Source organism: Patiria miniata, unplaced genomic scaffold, assembly GCF_015706575.1.
Source record: "Patiria miniata isolate m_02_andy unplaced genomic scaffold, ASM1570657v1 HiC_scaffold_7, whole genome shotgun sequence".
NCBI classification, from domain to species: Eukaryota; Metazoa; Echinodermata; class Asteroidea; order Valvatida; family Asterinidae; genus Patiria; species Patiria miniata.
In genome coordinates this window covers 6,882,668-6,902,159 of record NW_024037074.1, presented here as the reverse complement: position 1 = coordinate 6,902,159, position 19,492 = coordinate 6,882,668, and the positions used below count along the sequence as shown (strand labels likewise).

General features: G+C 39.0%; 1 protein-coding gene and 1 non-coding gene across 2 annotated transcripts; one reads left to right on the top strand and one right to left on the bottom strand.

The window, feature by feature from the left end:
- Positions 1–2,324: 2,324 nt before the first annotated feature.
- Positions 2,325–2,396, bottom strand: Trnap-agg. The gene has a single exon. It is a non-coding gene; the product is annotated as a tRNA-Pro (tRNA).
- Positions 2,397–2,642: 246 nt separating this feature from the next.
- On the top strand, positions 2,643–13,157 carry LOC119744541 (solute carrier family 35 member F6-like). Its single transcript, XM_038220512.1, has 8 exons — positions 2,643–2,977; positions 3,735–3,759; positions 6,878–6,994; positions 7,935–8,034; positions 9,619–9,790; positions 11,213–11,425; positions 11,812–11,922; positions 12,636–13,157. The coding sequence occupies exons 3-8, from the start codon at positions 6,918–6,920 to the stop codon at positions 13,151–13,153; spliced, it is 1,191 nt and encodes a 396-aa protein (XP_038076440.1). The 5' UTR covers positions 2,643–2,977; positions 3,735–3,759; positions 6,878–6,917; the 3' UTR covers positions 13,154–13,157.
- Positions 13,158–19,492: the final 6,335 nt, after the last annotated feature.

The following is a 19,492-nucleotide window of genomic DNA, read 5'->3' as shown; positions in this document are numbered from 1 at the left end:
CCCCCCCCCCCCCCCCGAATCAGCCACTGATATCTGCTTTAATTTTATGTTTCACTTAAAAAACTTCCCATTGTTCTGTATCAAAATGCCTGAGCCTTAAGATTCTGAAGACATTTCATCAGTTCTAAAGCAACGCTGCAAATAATGACTATTTATTCCTGGATTATGTTGAAATTTCTTGTATTTAGTTATTTGGTTGTATTGTCCTGTTACAGTTGCTGATGTATATACTTGTAAAACACTCGGTAATGGAGAACGAAATATCAAAAAAAATTCCAATAAAATCAGATTTTTGATAGATTCTTGTATATTCTGTAAACCTTTCTGTTTCAGACAGCTTACCGAATCATTCTGCTGTCTGTAAAGCAGAACAAGGCAATTTCTGTGAGAAGTTTTTCCAAAATGTTTGGAAACTTTTACATTTACATTTTTTATTGGACACTAAAAAATAAGCCGTCTTTCCACAGAAATCTTATCACAAAACTTTTCCTGACAATTTTTCTTTTCTAACTGCACTTCTGTATTGCCACTTAGAACCTAAAGTGAGGATGATTACTCTTTTCCATTTAATTCATGCTGTTAGTCTTTTGTTTGTTTTTTGTTTTTCTTATAAAAGTTTGTAAAAATAAATTGTGTATTTTGGGGGGTTGGGTTGAGGTGGGATGGTTTTGTGGGTAAAAGATGTGCCATGACTGGTGTTGGAAATGTCGCATATCACAAAGTAAAACACAAAGTATGCACAAAGTAAACTCACCCTCATGTTCAAAGAGCATTGTATAAATCAGAAACAAATCAAATCTGATTCATAAAAACACCCTCTTAAAGGGAATATACAACATTTGCTTTTGCTTTAATTTTCAGATATTGATGGATTTGGGGGGGGGGGGTAGTATAGCTGGATATGGTAAATTGGGGGCAGTATTTGAAAAAAGCCAGGTTTTTTTCAAAACTGGTTGGCCAACCAGCGTTGGAAATTGATACTAAATTACCACTTTTTCTTGAAACTGACAGCACACCAGGTCAGGTGCCATGATTTTACAGGATGCTTTAGACTGTCATTTCACTAACAGTCCAATAAGGTATTTCATAATAAATTGATAGTTTTGTTTTATGATGTTTACAAATGTTGTATATTCTCTTTAAAGAGGACCGATTATGTCAGGCTAAAGCCCGGTTCATACTCTGCGCGAAAGCGAACGCGAACTTGTGACGTCATGGGAAGTATTCGCGCTGCAAATTCGTAAAAGTTGAACATATTTCAACTCGGGCAAATTTCGCAGCGAATGTTTCATGACGTCGAATTCGCTTAGCATTCGCGTGAAGTATGAACCGGGCTTGAGGCTTCCCAAGAGAAGTTCCAAGGATTCCGTACAAGCGTAGTACCGTACCGTTGTATCGTACTTGTTAAGTCGATGACGGATACTGTATAGTTACAGATGCAGTAACATTGAAGTTACGCACTTGTGTCATATGTTTCATCCTGAAGACCAAATTGATTAAAATCTCTCATGAAAGCTTCTGAACAGGAATTACTTCTGTCAAAAGAGGACTTTCATAAGTACATGTGTTATTGACATTGAAATAATCACCACCTCAATTGTATGGAAATTAATTGAATTTTTGTTGGACTTCAAATTTAATGTTGATGTATTTTTGTGATTAGGAAGGGGGGTACTTTAAAGTTTTATAAGTAAAAATTATTCAAAAGATGTATGTAGAAAAGAACGCGAAAATTTCATTAAAAAACATGCAATTGAAGTATCCATCTCTTTTTATGTATCTTCATTGTACTTTCACTGATTGCAAATTTACAGGGAAAGATATATCACAACACGTGATGAATACATGGAATTTGTTCCCCCCCCCCCTTGGAATTGTTTTTTCAAACACTTGTGGATTATTACAGCTCCACGCCTTCCCAAAAGAGGCCATAGCCTAGCTTAATTCAACATCCCCCACCCCCATCTTGCTGTCACTTGAAAACAAAAATTGATCAACATGATACAAGAATTAAGTGTATGAAATAAGTACATCCCTAAAGTGTGTTGTTAAATTGAAAGATATTAAGGGACACTGCCCAGATAATGGTCATTTTGAAAACATACCATAGTTTCGCAAACAACAAACTCCAGATCTCCGAAATAGGATTTGTGTTTTCTGATTTGTTGTACTTTTTTTATATTTATGAGTGAGGAAAATAACAAACTTATATCAAAAGTTGAAAAAGTTACATATGAAGTAATGACAAAATTCGAGCAAAAGAGTTAGGAGATAACAAATAGAGCAGGAGTAGAGGGGAAAAATAATTTAAAAAAAAATAAACAGGGCTTGTCCGGGAATTGAACCCGGGACCTCTCGCACCCTAAGCGAGAATCATGCCACTAGACCAACAAGCCAGTTGAGTTCAGAGTGAAATTGTAATCAATATATACAATAGAAATGAGTTGTTGGCAGAATGGACACATTCAGAATCTGTTTAATATTCCCAAACATCTGGGGTTTTTTAAGTTGAAATATTAATTTGAACAAAACTGATTTTCTTAATGATATCTGAGAACAAACTAGTCCTTTTTGTGCAGCTGTGCTGCCGGGAACCAGGGAATTTGCCCACTTTCTGATCACGTGATACTGTGTCACATGATCCGGCTGAGTCAAGGAAGTTGCCACATGACAGCATGCATGGCATGATGAATGTGGCAATCGCAGCTGTCATAAACAGATAAACAATGTTATAAACTGAAACCACGTCCCATTGTTCTTCCGAACAAATGACGACAGAGTGGCAGTGAAGTGACTGGAAAAGCCCGACCCTACCTAGTCTGATTTGGTCTTCGGTACACGGCTTCAAGCAAACTGGAAACGTACCATTAACGCAACGATTTCGTAGACCGACTTGAGTTGACTTTCCCAACGCCTGTCCACATCCGTCCACACACGTCGTGTACGTGCGCACCACGATCAAGGCAACTCTAGCAACTAAGCTTGACTAGGGGGGTCAGACAAGTCGACCATTGAGACAACTCGACTCGGGACAAGTCGACCGTTGAGACAACTCGACCGTTGAGACAACTCGACCGTATGTGCGATAAATGGAAAGACAAGTCGACCGTTGAGACAAGTCGCCTCGCATGTTTTGGGCCTAGTTTCGGGGATAGTACCGGGGATTTTGACGGCGGCTGATCGCCATTTGGGAGTGATGACACATGAGTTTTTATTTTTGCATATAACAGAGCCGATATAGCGCAGCGTGATTGTCCGTGCACATCGTTCGTTTTTTTTCAAGGCCACGTGCGCGCATCCCCGGTCAACGTGGCCGTACCGTGCACGGTGGCATCGTTTTTGCCGGGCCTGTGCGCCCATTTGCCGGTCAACTTGTCCGTACCGTGCACGGTGACATCGTTTTTGCCAGCCCTGTGCGCCCATTTGCCGCGCCGGTCGACGTGCCCGCGTGCCGTGCCCGGGCCGGTCCTCGCGGGCGGGCGGGGCGCACCAGCCCGACGCGACGCCCTCTGTACATCGAGTATGCCCACGCCGCACCCGTGATCGGTCTTGCCATAGATTTGTGCAACTTTTTCTGCTCCACGTGTATTCATTTCCATTAAGTCGAGCAGTCTCAACGGTCGAGTTGTCCTGAGTCGAGTTGTCTCAACGGTCGACCTGTCTCAATGGTCGAGTTGTCTCAACGGTCGACTTGTCCCGAGTCGAGTTGTCTCAACGGTCGACTTGTCTGACATTCTTGACTAGTTCTTGGTGTCTGTGGTACGTACCCTCTAATTCTACTCCATGTAAAGAGCTAGCTCTGTTCCTTGCTCTGATGTGTCCAGAGTCTATATGGTACCCTTTCCTAGTGCAACCCAAAAACAAAATAGTTGTACCATTTTTGTCAGAAATACTTTAATGAAAAGTTTAAGTTTTAGTCGTGTTAAAAACTTATAAAAACTTGAACTAGTCTAGTAAGACTATATTATTAGCCTATGGTCAATTTTAATGAATCCATTCAATAACTTGAAAAAGTGAACCTCGCTGTACACAGTCACTGGGAGTTTTGGGAGTTTTCTAGCCCCACTAGTGTAGCCGCGGTATGCTGCGCTGAACCTAGGGAGCGCAGCATACCGCGGCCACACTAGTGGGGCTAGGAGTTTTCATACTAGCTGCAGTAAGTTTATGAAGTTTTTTTGGCTTGTTTTCATTGTGTCCAAAGTGCTTGATTTTAATGCACATTTTAATGTTTTACTAGTCATGCTTGTATTTTATCTGCCAAATAAAATAGCCTAATTGTGATCTCACGAGGAATAGGATAAGGACCTGATCTGCCAATCATTTCACCCAACATTTTAGGGCTTTTTATTCTTTCTTTAACTTAAGACAAAGAGACTTGTTTAAAATTATCACCTGCTGAACCTTAATTACTTCCAGAACTGTAAGGTTTTTTTACAAACCTTACACTACAGAAAGACCAATTGAAGTTGCTGTAGCAGAAAATTCTCAATTTATTCCGACCTCCAAACTCTCCTGTCCCGAAATGTTTGGCCTCAATATTTCACAAGTATTATCTTGTTGTGGATTAGTACCTCTAGGGTGGGTTGAAATCCCTCAAATGTCAAATTTCATTGTGCAAGGCACGGAGACTTTCTCGGAATGAAAGCCACGCTGTAGTTGGTCAAGAGAATCAAAGCGCCCTCAGTGGCTCAGTTGACAGTAAACGATGAGAGATGGCCAAGTGCGAGACTCCAATGATCCTGGTGAACGAAATTCTGGTTAATTTCACATTTTTGTTTGACATTTGAGGGATTTCAACCCGCCCTAGAGGTACCAATATACATCAAGATAATACTTGTGAAATATTGAGGCCAAACATTTCGGGACAGGAGAGTTTGGAGGTCGGAAAAAATTGAGAATTTTCTGCAACAGCAACTTCAATTGGTCTTTCTGTAAGGTTTGTAAAAACCTTACAATTCTAGAAGTGAACGTTGAAGGGAAGATACAACATTTGCAAACATCAAAAAATGAAATTATCAAATTATCACGAAATACCTTACTGGATTGTTAAGGAATGACAGTCTGAAGCATCCTGCAAAATCGTGGCTCCTGGTGTGCTGACATTTTCAAGAAAAACTGTATTTTTCCCAACGCTGGTTGGCCGACCAGCGTTGGAGAAAACTGGCTTTTAAAAAAAAACTGCTCCTATTTTTTTATATAGTTATTCTGCATTTTCTTTGCAGTTGATTACACCTGTGAAGGGGTACAAACCAGCTAGACTGATTCTCTGAACTTACAATTCACCAAAGTCTATAAATTGGAAGTTCATCTTAAGTGGAGTCAGGGAACCAGACTACAAGAACATAATTGGTTTTCTTGGTTTTTCCAGCATCTACAACCCCAAAACGTGAAACAAGTCAGTTTAACAATATTTGCTATAGCGTACTAATCCTCCAAATCCATTTATTTCTGAAAATTGCAGCAAAAGCAAATGTTGTACATTCCCTTTAATGCAGTGTTGGAGCAAAGGCTTTGACCCTCAAGGCCAAGGCCAAGGCCAAGGCTTTGACCCTCAAGGCCAAGGCCAAGGCCAAGGCTTTGACCCTCAAGCCTCGAGGCCAAGGCCAAGGCTTAACCCTCAAGGCCAAGGCCAAGGCCCTGTTTTATGAAATGAACACTGATATAGAACTAATTATAGTCACATGAGTGACACGAAAAAATTTTTGAATTCGAGATGCTCTGTGGTGCGATTTGAGGCAATTTCTGACCATTTTAACCGATGTTTTTTGAGGAAAAGATGGTGGTGTACTCATTGCCTGCCTTTATAAAAAAAAATGGTTTCGTTTTTTTTGGGGGGGGGGAGGGCATGGCCCCTTTTGGCCCCCCTGGATCCGCCCTTATCATCACGAATTGCTCGTTACGAAGAACAACATTTCTTTAATTGCAATCAACATGCTCGCATAGGCATACACCGTTTTATGACTGCACTGTATCTATTAAAGTATAAGTTCAGGTCTTCAATATGGTTTAACTAAACAAAATAATGATTTACTTCTATATTGACACACAATTCTCCCAAGTGTAACAAAAGGGGATCCAAGAAACTGATTTGGGAAATTTTTATTTGCTGGCCCAACATGATCAGAAATATCAGCATTATCTAAAACAGATACATTCAAATCTTTAGCACTTATCAGGGAGACATAATACAACCAATCAGATCTGTTCCTTAGTTATATGCAATTAAAGTGATCATCTCATTAGCCCCACAAGTGTACGGAATATTTTTGCAGCAAATCTACTACAATGGAAACAAAATGTGATGCTACAAAAGTGGAAGTGCGCCCAACACACAAATCTATAGGGTGCTTCCCTCCTCCATGGTAATACGATTAAAATGTTAACAGCAAATTTCGAACATATTTATCTGGAAAATACAAAAATCTATGGGCCTTGAAGAGCCTTGACTCGAAATTGCAAGGCCCTGAACCCTCAAGGCCAAGGCCAAGGCCAAGGCTTTTGCCCTCAAGCCTCGAGGCCAAGGCCAAGGCCCTAAAATCCAGCCTTAAGGCCAAGGCCCAGCATCAAGGCACTACATCACTGCTTTAATGTAGGTGGCTGTCATCAGTGTTCATACATCATGTGTTAAATGCAAATGTGTTTTGTAGTTCTAAAAAACATCTAGGACAGAATCACAGATCAGATCTTCCTACTTGCTACTGGATAAAAAGACGGTTAAAAAGACTAAGAAACTTCTGCTTTTGAGGAAGATCTTGCCTAGACTGAAGACTCATTTAAGATTTGTATCTTTCACTAGTTTCAGGCCAGCCAGTCAGTAAGGCAGTTTGCAACAGCTTTTTACTTGATGAATATGACACTGGTCTTTTATTCCTTGCAGATTGAGACTAGGAGCAAGAAGGTTCAAGACATCTATCACCATGGGTTGGACTACGTATCAATTCTTTTTGGCTGGGATGATGTTGGTCACTGGCTCGATCAACACACTCAGTACCAAGTAAGTCCTCAGGCGGTGCCAATTACTTGACTACGGCTTGCCATTACACACGCACCTATGGAAGTTGTTGCAGCCACTTCCCATAGACGTGTGTGTCAGCTAGTCATAGCCGAGTCATTCAAACACGGCCTTACTCTGCAAACTTATGATCAGTTTCTTCCAGTAAGCAACTAACAATTAGTAGAACTCCACGGAAAGAAGGTAGTATCCAGACGCCACTTCTTTGATTGTGTACAAAGTCTATGGAGAGTCAAGTGCATTTTCAAAGTATTTTCTAACAAAATTGGAAATGTTTCTTGGTCTCAGATTCATGTCTTTTCAACCTTTTGCAATCACTGACCTCTATTGAGATAATATTTGATGAAAAAAGTGGCGTCAGGATGCAACATTCTTTTTTAACGCCACTATAATGAACACGATGGGGTCCATAAAAAATGTTCATAATAGTGATCGTTCATTGTAGTGATTGGGCATTAGGCCCTATAATTTACTATTTCAGGAGCAAAAAGGGATGTTCGTTATGGCGGCATTTCATTGAACCAATTTGGCTGAAAAAAAATTGAGTGTTAAATATCAAATAAAACACAACAGGAAATAAACGCTCCAAGTTTTTTTGTGTTGCAATTTCATGCAGGCAGACTGACTCCCAGAAAAAAAACCAAATTAACAATCAAGCTAACTTTTCACACCCTAAACTTTTCTCACCCAAAATAAATTTGCCAAAATCTAAATTTGCCAAAATCTCAGTCGGACAAAGTGTTGAACTGGTTGTTTTTGTGTACCAGTCATTTTCTTGTACTGCATATGTTAACTTCAAATTTGGGACATTTATTTTGGGACTATAATTTTGGAACCCTCATAACTGTTTTAATACCGAATTGTTGATTTCCTGCAAACCCAAGTCTAATCAAATCTAATCTATATTTACTGTCTGTTCCAGGTGGGCTGATATACAGTGCGCTGAGGGAGACCCCAAGTATAGCGATTACGTTGATCCCCGATGTAAAACAGGGCATATGTTCTATCATCCATTCTTTCAAGTAAGTTTATAAAGAAAATGAATTTTATGTATCAAAGATTACTGTAGAATTTAGTTGATTTTAACAAACAATTTATTTGGTGCATAGCCTTTGTATACATTGCGCAGGTGTTGTCTGTTGATGTAGCTTGCACTGGGTCATTTCAGCTTGTATTCACCTGAGCATTTTTGGACAGTATATTTTAGCAGGAACCCTAAGCCTCCTGCTATTTGAACAGTCACAGACAGTCGAAAAATGTATCCTCGTCCCCTGTCATGCCTTTTACACAAGCTAGTCACCAACAGTCAGATCATTTTTCAAGCGAGCTCTGTGACTGGTCAAGTTTACTCAACAGATAAAAGCCGACAAGTGGTAGCTTATCAATCACCCACCGTCAAAACATCAAGTTAAAACAGTCACAGCCAGTCAATCCTGCTTTATGTAGGCTGGGAGCTCTAGTAACTGTTAAAGGCAGTCACTTGATTGATTTTGACTGAAAGAACAACTTGGCACAGAAGGTTCATGTTAGAAGAAAACTAAATGAAACCATAAAGTGAACGAATCCGTTGACCTTTCTATCCCTGTGATCTTGACCATTAATCCATAAAAAAAACCTGGTATGACATGGTCCTTCATATTATCTGATAACGTAGATGTTTACATTTGGCACCTGCTCCATCAAAATGAGGATTAAAATTGAATCTCAAAGTTTATTCCACAGAGTTTTCAAGTGGGAGAGCAAAATTGCACATCTGCAACAAAACACATGAAAAGCAGAATTTTAATAACATTTCTATTTCCAATTTGGTTAATTTATTCTCCTCAAAGGTTACAATTTAAAAAAAAAAAATCTGTTTCAATTTCAAAATTGTTTGGTAAACAAAAGGGGGAAAACATATCTCATCTCACAACCTGTCGTGTTGCTCTGCATTATTCTGTTCAGTTAACGAGTGTTAAAATTGTAATACAAAATTCAAATGCCAGACCTATTTCAAATTGAGTGCTCTCAAAATGTATTAACAATGCACTAAGAGTAAGACTAACAAGCCACATACCGGTAATCCTCACTTTGATAGAACAGGTCGGAAATGACCATGAAAGGTCAACAAGTCAATTGTGGAGCATTGTACTTGACCTTTGTTTGATTTGTACGGTTTGTTCAGTCCTAGAATCGGAATGTCTATTTGCCTACACACACCAATGCAATCATGTAGTGTTGAAAAATCATCCGACTACAGCAACAGATAAATTGGCCAATCAAAATCAGTTTTGAAAATACTTTAAATAAATGTTCCAAGGAATAACATACTGCAGTCCTCTTTTGTTTGCAAAATAAGAACTGATTGGACAATAAATGTACTCCCCCCCCCCCCCAACAGAATAGTCAGACCACACTATTAGGATCCAGTTGTTAAGTCTAAACCGAAGAAACAATAATAGATATTTCTTGTAAAGAAGAGAAATAAAACTTTTGTTTGAACTGAAGAAGGAGTCATTATCTTGTCCTTTTCAAATTTTATAAGCATGTAGAGCTGTCCATTTACAAATTAATCAAAATTTTATTACTCAAAACTGTGTTTGCTTTTTGCTCAATCCCCCTTTTAGGCAGCCTGTATGTTTCTGGGTGAGCTGTCGTGTCTGTTACTGTTCAAGATAGTGTTCTTCTACAACAAGTACAAGAAGACAGACAAAGATTTCGGCCCGCAGACGTTCAGTCCCTTTCTATTGCTTCCTCCTGCGATGTGCGACATGTGCGCTACATCTCTCATGTACATTGGTAAGCAGTAAAAGACAACTATAACAGTGAAGATTGACCTTTCACGAATTGTGTTATTGGTTGATTAAATAATTGAACAGTGTTACATAGAACATCATTAAAGTTAGGCCTATCCTATAGTGAAAATAAAGTAAGTGTATAAGATCGGCCGACAAACATTAACAAGTTACAAAAAAAATGCAATTATTTTTCTGCCAACCTACCTGGATAATTTTTAGGAGGTTACCCTTTTATTCGGCCTGGGAATTAATTTTAAAATGATTCATAAATATCTAATTACCCTTTCCTGGTTGAGAGCCCGCCATCTGGCTGGTTTTAAAGGGTTGATAAAACATCGTCTGGTTTAAAACACTTTTTGCGGTGTCACACGAAATTTGGTCCCCTTTACTTTTTTATTGGTTGAACCCCTTAGGTTTGTGACCAATCACACAGCTAATTATCTTCACTTACGCATGCGCAATACTACCAATGAGTCCATATTTCGTAGTCCTAAATTCACACTACACGGACACAGCTGCGTACTGCGCCACATCGCGCAGTGCGTGCCACGCGTGCGCCAATTTCCATATAAGGAGATTTGTTGTACTACTCGCACATAGCTAGAGGGGCGTTTCACAAAACGTGAAGTAACTATTTTGAACAAAATCGTTGGAAATTTATAATATTGGACTGGTTTTGACTTTTTTGACCGTAAGGGATTTATGAATGGGAATAAATATGTGCTTTGCTGGTATTAAACAAGTACATTTAAAACTGGCTAGGAGCTGGTCACCGATAATTGCCCTTGCCGTGTGCAGGCTCCTAGCCGGGCCTAAACGTTCTTGTTTAATACCAGCCAAGCACATATTTTATTCCCTTAATAAATAACTTGTCTTTTGATTAAAGGGAAAATACAACATTTGCAAACATCAAAAAATAAAACTACCAAATCATTTTGAAATACCTTGCTGGACTGTTGGTGAATGACAGTGTAAAGCATCCTGTAAAATCATGGCACCTGGTATACTGTCATTTTCAAGAAAAGTGGTATTTTTGTATCAATTTCCAACGCTGGTCGGCCGACCAGCGTTGGAAAAAACTGGCTTTTTTCAAATACTGGCCCCAGTTGACCATCGCATTTGTTTGCAATTGATTACACACCTATGAACGGGTACAAGCCAGCTAGACTGGTTCCCTGACCTTACAATTCCCCAATGTATGTAAACTGCTCTGTTTCTTCTTATATGGAGTCAGGGAACCAGACTACAGGAAAATGATTGTTTTTCTTGGTTTTTATAGCATTTTCGAACCCAAAACCTCAAAAAAGTCAGTGTAACTATATTTGCTATATATTTCCAATCCCCCATTCCATCCATTTCTGAAAATTACAGCAAAAGCTAATGATGTATATTCCCTTTAAACATTGTCTGGCATTCCTGACAGGTCTTGCGTTGACATATGCCTCCAGTTTCCAAATGCTGCGTGGGGCTGTGGTCATCTTCACTGGTCTACTCTCCGTTGCGTTTCTCAAACGTAAACTGGTCTTCCACCATTGGCTGGGCATGTTTTCCATTCTGGTGGGGCTCGTATTGGTTGGCACGTCAGACTTAACTGAAATGAAGTCGGGTACCATGGGCGCCAACAGCATTATTACAGGTGAGCTGAAATCTTAAGACACACTGGGAGCATGTGTGTGTTGGTCAAGTTGTCGATATGTCTGTCTGTCTGTCTGTCCTTCTGTCGGGCTGACTGTCTGTCTGTCTGTCTTGGGCTGTCCTCTCAATCATACTTACAGTTAGCAGATCAATCAAACTGAACCAGGCCAGTGCATGTACGTGTTTATAGGATTGTTTAGTACTTCATGCACTACTAATACGTTATGTTGACCTCGTGAAAGTTTTGAAAGACCCAAGAAACTCTCGTCACTGTGCTATCAGTAGCCTTGGTCAGGGGTGAAAGTAATGCCTCAACTGTCACAAAAAATACGGGTGCTGATAAATTTACCAAAAAATTCAGTACTTTTTTGTCTTCTTTTTTTGCAGGTGATTTGTTGATCATCATGGCACAGATTATCACAGCCACTCAGATGGTTGTCGAGGAGGCGTTCCTGTACAAGCATAAGATTCCTGCCCTGCAAGCTGTGGGCTGGGAGGGTAAGGAATACTTGTCTGATCTTCAGCAGAGAGATGTCAAATCTTCTCTTGAAAAGTTTTTAAAACGTAAATCAAAATGGCAGATCTAAATTGTGGTAAAAAATGAAGACATGCTTGGATTGACATTTTTTTGAAATTTTTTTGAAATTTTTTGAAAATTAACAGCAATTTTCAAAGTACATCATTGGGCAATTCTGTAAAATCCAATGTATGTCCGACCGCATGATGTACATGTACAAGGTCGTTAAGGTGGTGGTACCTTAGTTTGGTCTGTCATTGTTTTCTACTCATTAGATGTCACATTACTAGTGATGTATCACATTCACTTTTCCAACAGCAGCTCATTAAAGTGTCTGACATGTACGTCCGAATTTATGGAATTACCCCACAGTAACATTAATGCATATTCCATTAATAATTTTGCACACATTTTCTCATGATTATGGTCTCGTTTATGTAATAAAACCCTAAAACTGGTTCAGAAAAGACTCATCGTATGTTGTAATGACCAAGCGACAACACGTCTGAAGTTTTGCGAAATGCATTTTTGTGAAATGCGTTGTGACTTGTCACTCAATGCAGCGGAGTTATGAAGCGTCACAGCACTTTGTGAAATCATGTGCCGGAAAACAACTATGAGTTAAATATTTGGCAATGAAAGTAGTAATGAGGTTTGAGCACTGTCTTTTTGTTGCATTCCTATTTTTTGGCAGGTTTCTTTGGCTTCTGCGTTCTCTCCCTCCTGCTGATTCCGTTCTATTTCATCGACGCCGGGCAATTCAGTAAGCTACCGGACGACGCCCTGGACAACGCCATCGATGCCTTCCTGCAGATTGCCAACAACCGCATCATTCTGGTGGGTACGCTGGGTACCATCATCTCCATCGCGTTCTTCAACTTCTCAGGGATCAGCGTAACGAAGCAGATGAGCGCCACCACGCGGATGGTCCTGGACAGTCTCCGGACCATGGTCATCTGGGCGGTCTCTCTCATCGCCCACTGGGAGACCTTCCATTGGCAGGAACTCTTGGGGTTCTCCTTCCTTATCATCGGCACTTTCATCTACAACGATGCGATCTTTGCGCCGTTGCTACGGCGATTCAACGTCCTGCGTCCCTTGCCGACGGAGGATCGCGACCTACGTGAGCCCTTGATCGCGGAGGATGATATCAACTACAGCACCAATAGTTATGATGATAAAAGGGCAGATAAGTATGAGCCAATTAATTAAGTATCCAAAAGTTTGTTTGGGAATAGGAACCAAAATCACCTGCTAGCTTGAACATAGCTAGAAAATGTTCAGGTGTCATGCTTTGCCCTGCTAAAAGTAATGAAATATTTAGCCCAGAAGTAGGCCTTGTCCGAACGTTTTTTTTTCTAGAGTGCTTGTGTAGGTCTTCTCCCAATTCAATTACATGGGAACATGTTGGCAAAAGACATAGCTGTATAAACTCTGGATACTTGTTTCAGACACGACCAATATTTTGGAAAGTGCAAGTTGGGGGAGGGGGGCAGCACAGGGCAGTAGATGTGTTCATTTGTCACGTGTTGCTTGGTGATTCTGTAAAAACATACACATTTTAACTTTCGGGTTCTGCAAGCTTTTGCTGTTGGTTTACGTCATTTTTAGTTTTCCAAGCATGGCTTTGGATGTTGTCACTCCCTCTTCAATGGGGAGAGGGGGAAAAGGGTTAACACTGCACCCACTGCCTACACCAGTCAATCTGAAATTCATTCCATTTCATTGTTCAAAACGGTTATATGTTTCTGTCCAGTTAGATGTACAATGTGTACAAGAAGGGGTTGGCCGGGGGTGCTAAACCCCAATTTTCAGAGTTGTAATTAAGTCGGTCTCAAGTAATCCAGTCTATGAGCTTTTACCAAGGGCGTCAATTGCTTTTCAAGAATGGGGGGGGGGGAGGAGGACACATACCTTGATCAGAACTAATAGGTCGCTGTCAAATGACGTCATTTCCTACAGACCATCCACGTGCATCGGCATTATGAGCGTGAACTTGCATAACGCGCATCGACTGCGTCGTATTTCGAACACGTTTTGAGCAACAAGCACACATATTTGGAACATTTTCATGCGTGCTTGATTGCATAAAATACGTAGTTGAAGTTCTCCTACAGAGATGGCCGTCTTTGCGAGACCTATATGAGCACGAAGAGTGACGCCCTACATTTTGGATTCTAGACCCTCTGTTGTACAATTTGAGGCAAGGCTGTGTCATTGTTCATCCTCTGTGACTAGTAATGCCAAAAAAACAAAAGCCTCCGGTTTCGGGTATGGAGCTTGCCCAAAAAGTGGTGCGGCGACGCGTTTTTTTTGGGGTTTTTTTAACTGATTTTTTTGCTTCAAATGTCGGCTGATGATTGCAAATGGTGCCCGACTAAACTTAGTGCAAATATATGGGAGTCCAGAGAGGCCACATAAAGCTTATTCTCGACCATAACCCAATCTAAAAACACGTTAAAATTGTGCAGCAGCAGCAGGATTCCAGTCAAATCAGTGAGTTTGGCGGTTTTGAGATATCATCTTTCATTGAAAAAAAAACTTTTTCATTTTGCCGACGCGCATGGCTACGGCGACACGCGCGCATACCAGAAACCGGAGACTTTTTTTTTGGGCCTAAACTGACTTGTGACCTTACTTGTGATCGTCTTGTGATTACAACGCTGAAATGTTTCATTTGGTATCGTTTTCAATGTTCGTTGCTGACAAGACCGTTGGCGTGTATACTAATCATGTGGTAGCTATGGAGACAAGGTATTTCAAATCCTCAGTCTGCCACTTACTCTTGCCGGGAACCAGTTCTTTTGGTGTAACTTTTAAACAACATTTTGTCTCCAGGGTTAGTTTTGCTTTCTTTTTCTAGGAATAGTTCAGTACTATTTTATGCTTAGTTTTTTTTTAAAGGCGATTAATGTAAACTTATGTTCATATTTACTCAGATTTGTTTTTAAAATTCAATAGATTTCCTTCTGTAAATCGCATTTATAAGTTCACCTTTATTTTGAGTAAATGTACTTTTTAATCTGATTTGTCCAAGGGTATTACACAGGTTTTATGTATTTTGCACAAAGTAAGTCACAACCATTTATCTTTTTGAGTTATTGGCACGATATGACAAAACAATTGTTGACTACTGTGATGTGGGATATAGGCCATCAGCCTCGGTCCAAAATTTTGGCCACCGGTATCAAATGAGGGGAAAAACGTCATAGCGATTTTTGGCAAGGTATACACCTCCAGAATTGGAAAATATGTGATAGCATTGCAGCGGTGGCAGCCCTTTTTTTCAAAACGTCCATCAAAATGCTTGTTACCACTCTAGGGGCGGTATACCTTGCGCATGCGCACTATTATCATTTATGCCCTGATTTGATACTGACCAAACCCCCAGGCTGATGGCCTAATATGCTGTTTTTTATCCCCTCGGGCGCACAGCACCCTCGGCTTCACCTGGGTTTATACTATGTACCTCTCGGGTGTTAAAACGTCATATCCTACATCACAGCAGTCAACAATTGTTAAATATCAGACAGGGTAGGTCTAGTAAAGTTGGTCTTAGACCAATTCCATTTAACTGATTCAGAATAGCTATTCCATCATCAACGGAATATATCGAGTAGCTTTTAGCCTATTTGAATATTCAAAGCAAAAAAAACATTAAGCACATACACACATGACTGTGACGTTACTTTATCGTAAAGTTGCGACATTTTATTGTCAGGTGTCACTTTTTTTGTCGATGGTAATTGTTTTCTCGACCTCTGTTCATTGTTTCTATCCTTTTATCCAAAAGAGCTCCGTCTGTATTCTGATAGGGTATTATGTCAAAGGTCAGGTAGTATTTTGTGCAAGTTTCACAAATAATTTGATTCAATTTTCACATTTTGTTTAACAAATATCACTTTTTAACTGAATTTGATGTAGAACTATATCTTTTATAATGTATGTCTATTTTGCACTACTTTTTCCATTGTAAAAGATTGTTTACATTGGAAAGAAAACTTTTAAACGAGTTGGTTGAAACAATCATTTGTTTGCATGTCGGTTTTTAGAACATGACTTTCCAAAAAAAGGGTCAAATTAAATTTGTCTTCCCAAAAGCACTTACATGTACATGTATGTTATATTTTATCAATTTTTAAAAATTTAGTCGTGTGTAAAGATCCATTTAAAAAAAATAATAAACAAACACAAGTAAACTCTATTTTTATATACAGCCAAGCACAATCACTCTTTGCCATCATAGTTCTACTGGAAATGGTCTTCTGTAGACATTATTTGTGTTTTTCATTCTTTTTTTTTTTTAAATAAATATGTAGACACTTACCATAAAGGCTCAGTGTAAACATTTCTGTATTTGACTGGATATTTTACCACATTTATTTAAAATGTAGGATTAACCCCTTGCAATTACAAATCTTTAGCAATATTTTTAGGACTCATGGAAGTTATTTTCACCACATTTATTTAAAATGTAAGGTTAACCCCTTGCATTTTAAACAATTCTTTCAAAATTTACTTTTGACTAAAAAGTCATTTTTTAACACATTTATTTAAAATGTAAACTAACCCCTTGCAATTTTTTTTTTAAATCTTTGAAAACTTTGTTTTCACTCAAAATAAGTTTTTGGCCACAACTGTTATGTTAACCCCTTGCAATTAAAAATCTTGTGAAATTTATTTTTGACCAAAAAAGTTGTTTTCACCACATTTATTAAAAATGTAAGGTTAATCCCTTGCAATTCTTACAAAATCTTTGAAAAGTTTGTTTCAACTCAAAAGTAATTTTTTGACCGCAAAATGTAAGGTTAACCCCTTGCAATTTTAACAAAATCTTTCGAAATGAACTTTTCACAAAAAAGTTGTTTTTGACCACATTTGTATGAAAATGTAAGGTTAACCCCTTGTAATTTTTCAATATCCTTAAAAACTTTGTTTTAACTCAAAAGTCAGTTTTTGAACCACAAAATGTAAGGTTAACCCCTTGCAATTTTAACAAAATCTTTCAAAATAAATTTTTCACAAAAAGCTGTTTTTACCACGTTTATTGAAAATGTAAGGTTAACCCCTTGCAATTTTTCAATATCCTTCAAAACTTTGTTTTAACTCAAAAGTCAGTTTTTGACCACAAAGTGTAAGGTTAACCCCTTGCAATTTTCAATAAATCTTTCAAAACTTTATTTTCACTCAAAAGTCAGTTTTTGACCACGAAATGTAAGGCTAACCCCTTGGAATTACAAATCTTTCGAAATATGTTTGACCCAGTAAACTCATTTTTGACCACATTTATTGAAAATGTAAGGTTAACCCCTTGCAATTTTTTAATATCCTTCAAAACTTTGTTTTAACTCATAAGTCAGATTTTGTCCACAAAATGTAAGGTTAACCCCTTGCAATTACAAATCTTTCGAAATATGTTTTTGACCCAGTAAACTCGTTTTTGACCACATTTCTTTAAAATGTAAGGTTAACCCCTTGCAATTTAACAAAATCTTTCGAAATGAATTTTTCACTAAAAAGTTGTTTTTTTACCACATTTATTGAAAATGTAAGGTTAACCCCTTGCAATTTAAAAAAAAATCTTTCATAACTTTGTTTTCACTGAAAAGTCAGTTTTTGACCACAAAATGTAAGGTTAACCCCTTGCAAATAAAAATATTTCGAAACGTTTTTCCCGACTCGTAAAACCATACCTGGAGTATGCCTTGATCGCTGAAAACCAAAATTACCTTTGTCAATTTAGTTCTAATTTGGTTGAGAAATTTTTTATATTTGATAAAATAAATTTCAGCGTATTTTTACGCATAGCATTTACACTAAAAAGAAAGAAATGTTAGTTTCTAACATTTCAGTTTGACTCTATTTATTTCAAACAAAATGTTTAGTTCAATTGTGCCAGCCGAAAACATCAGTACGGTTGTTAAAAGAAATGTTCCAGACAAAATACATGTTTAATTTGTATATTTATTGCTCAGCTGTCTAAGAAAAATGTGAACATTCCTATCAAGGGGCAAGTTTAAATTTGTTAACCAGTTCATGCTGGGATTATTTTGACAAGAACGGATCGAGGCGCGGGATTACTTTTCACTCGACCTAAAGCCAGGCTGGATGAAGCCATCACCCTCGGGCAGCACACTCATATTTCCGGCCTCGCTCACTGCGAGTGAGTCGCTGAAAGATATTTCCGGCCTCGCTCCCTGCGTGTTAATCTGTCATCCGTTCCGAATACCACATAACTTTTGCATGTATACACGGCCTCTGGCGCAAACTGGTTAAAATCACCACAATACAATAACACTATTTTTATTTAACTTGATTAGCTGACAATGGCTGAAGGAAATATACAATAATACATTACCTTAAAAAAAATCCTTTTTCATTCAGGTAAAAACTGTCTTTTCCCCTTCATTTTACATACCTATGGTTGAACTGAGCCAATTGAGTATAATTCTTTTTAAAATGGACCAAAAATATTTGGGACAATAAAACCATTATGATCAGCCAATAGCAAACATTGTAGAACCCTGTGTCGGAGGTTTCACATTTTAGACAGTTTAGAGTCTTTATCGTTAGCAGCAAGTACCAAATTCTTCAGTAAATTATCGGAACATCAGAAAATGCCAAAAAGCTACAACTCACATCAATGCAAACAGCATCTTTTTATAATTCAAAGTCACATTTGAAGCTGATCCATACATTAAGGCCCTGTCACACTGTCTGCAATCTTATATGCGCTCTCACTGCGTCCTTGAAAAATAGCTGGGGCGCAAAAACAACTACTAGATCGCAGCGACAACTACATAGGTCACCAGATGGGCGTCAGAGGGTCTTAATGGTCTCCGATGAGCGCCAAGGTCTTTAAACATGCTCAAAACAATCGCAACACCTCTGCGCTCTGGCCAGGGCGCCCTAATGACGCATCTCGGGCGCTGTGCGAGCGTGAATCGTGCAACATTGAAGTGGCATTGAGGCAGCCTATAGGCGCAAGGCAGTCGATGTAGTCTCCATGAGAAAGTAACTCGACTGCGATGAACTTGTAGAATAATTTTGAAACCGGACTGTGTATTGACCGTTTTGTCGTGGTATTTATACAGCGCAAGTGACGTCACATGAGCGTATTTTGGTCGAATAGAGAGCGCGACGCGAGCTACTAGGACGTATCAACAGCGAGCAGAGCGTAGTGTGAGCGCAGTGACAGCGCAGCGACTAGATCGAGTAATTGAGCTTGACAGGGGCGTATAGGGAGCGAGTTGAGCGCATCGTAAGCGCAGAAAGAGCACAGTATGAGCGTAGCTTGAGTTTCTTTGAGACAGAAAGTTGTCATTTTCTTGCGTCCTCGCTGCGATTGTTAAATTTATAAAATATTTTTGGTCGCCGTAAGGTCTCCTATGAGATCGCATATAATGTAACAGGCCCTTTATATTTGAATTCTGACAGGCAGCAGGGATGATCCATGCCTAATTATATATCACACTCACAGTCAAGAAAGTTTTGAAATACTAAAGTGGCTTGTTAAGGAAATGGTGTTTTCTCAATCTTCTCCAATTATGT

What these genes read in the sequence shown, in the direction of transcription:
- LOC119744541 (XM_038220512.1), top strand. Translation starts at nt 6,918, where the DNA reads ATGGGTTGGACTACGTATCAATTCTTTTTGGCTGGGATGATGTTGGTC. An exon ending in ATCAACACACTCAGTACCAA is followed by an intron (nt 6,995 to 7,934) that starts GTAAGTCCTCAG and finishes TGTCTGTTCCAG; the next exon opens with GTGGGCTGATATACAGTGCG. An exon ending in TACATCTCTCATGTACATTG is followed by an intron (nt 9,791 to 11,212) that starts GTAAGCAGTAAA and finishes CATTCCTGACAG; the next exon opens with GTCTTGCGTTGACATATGCC.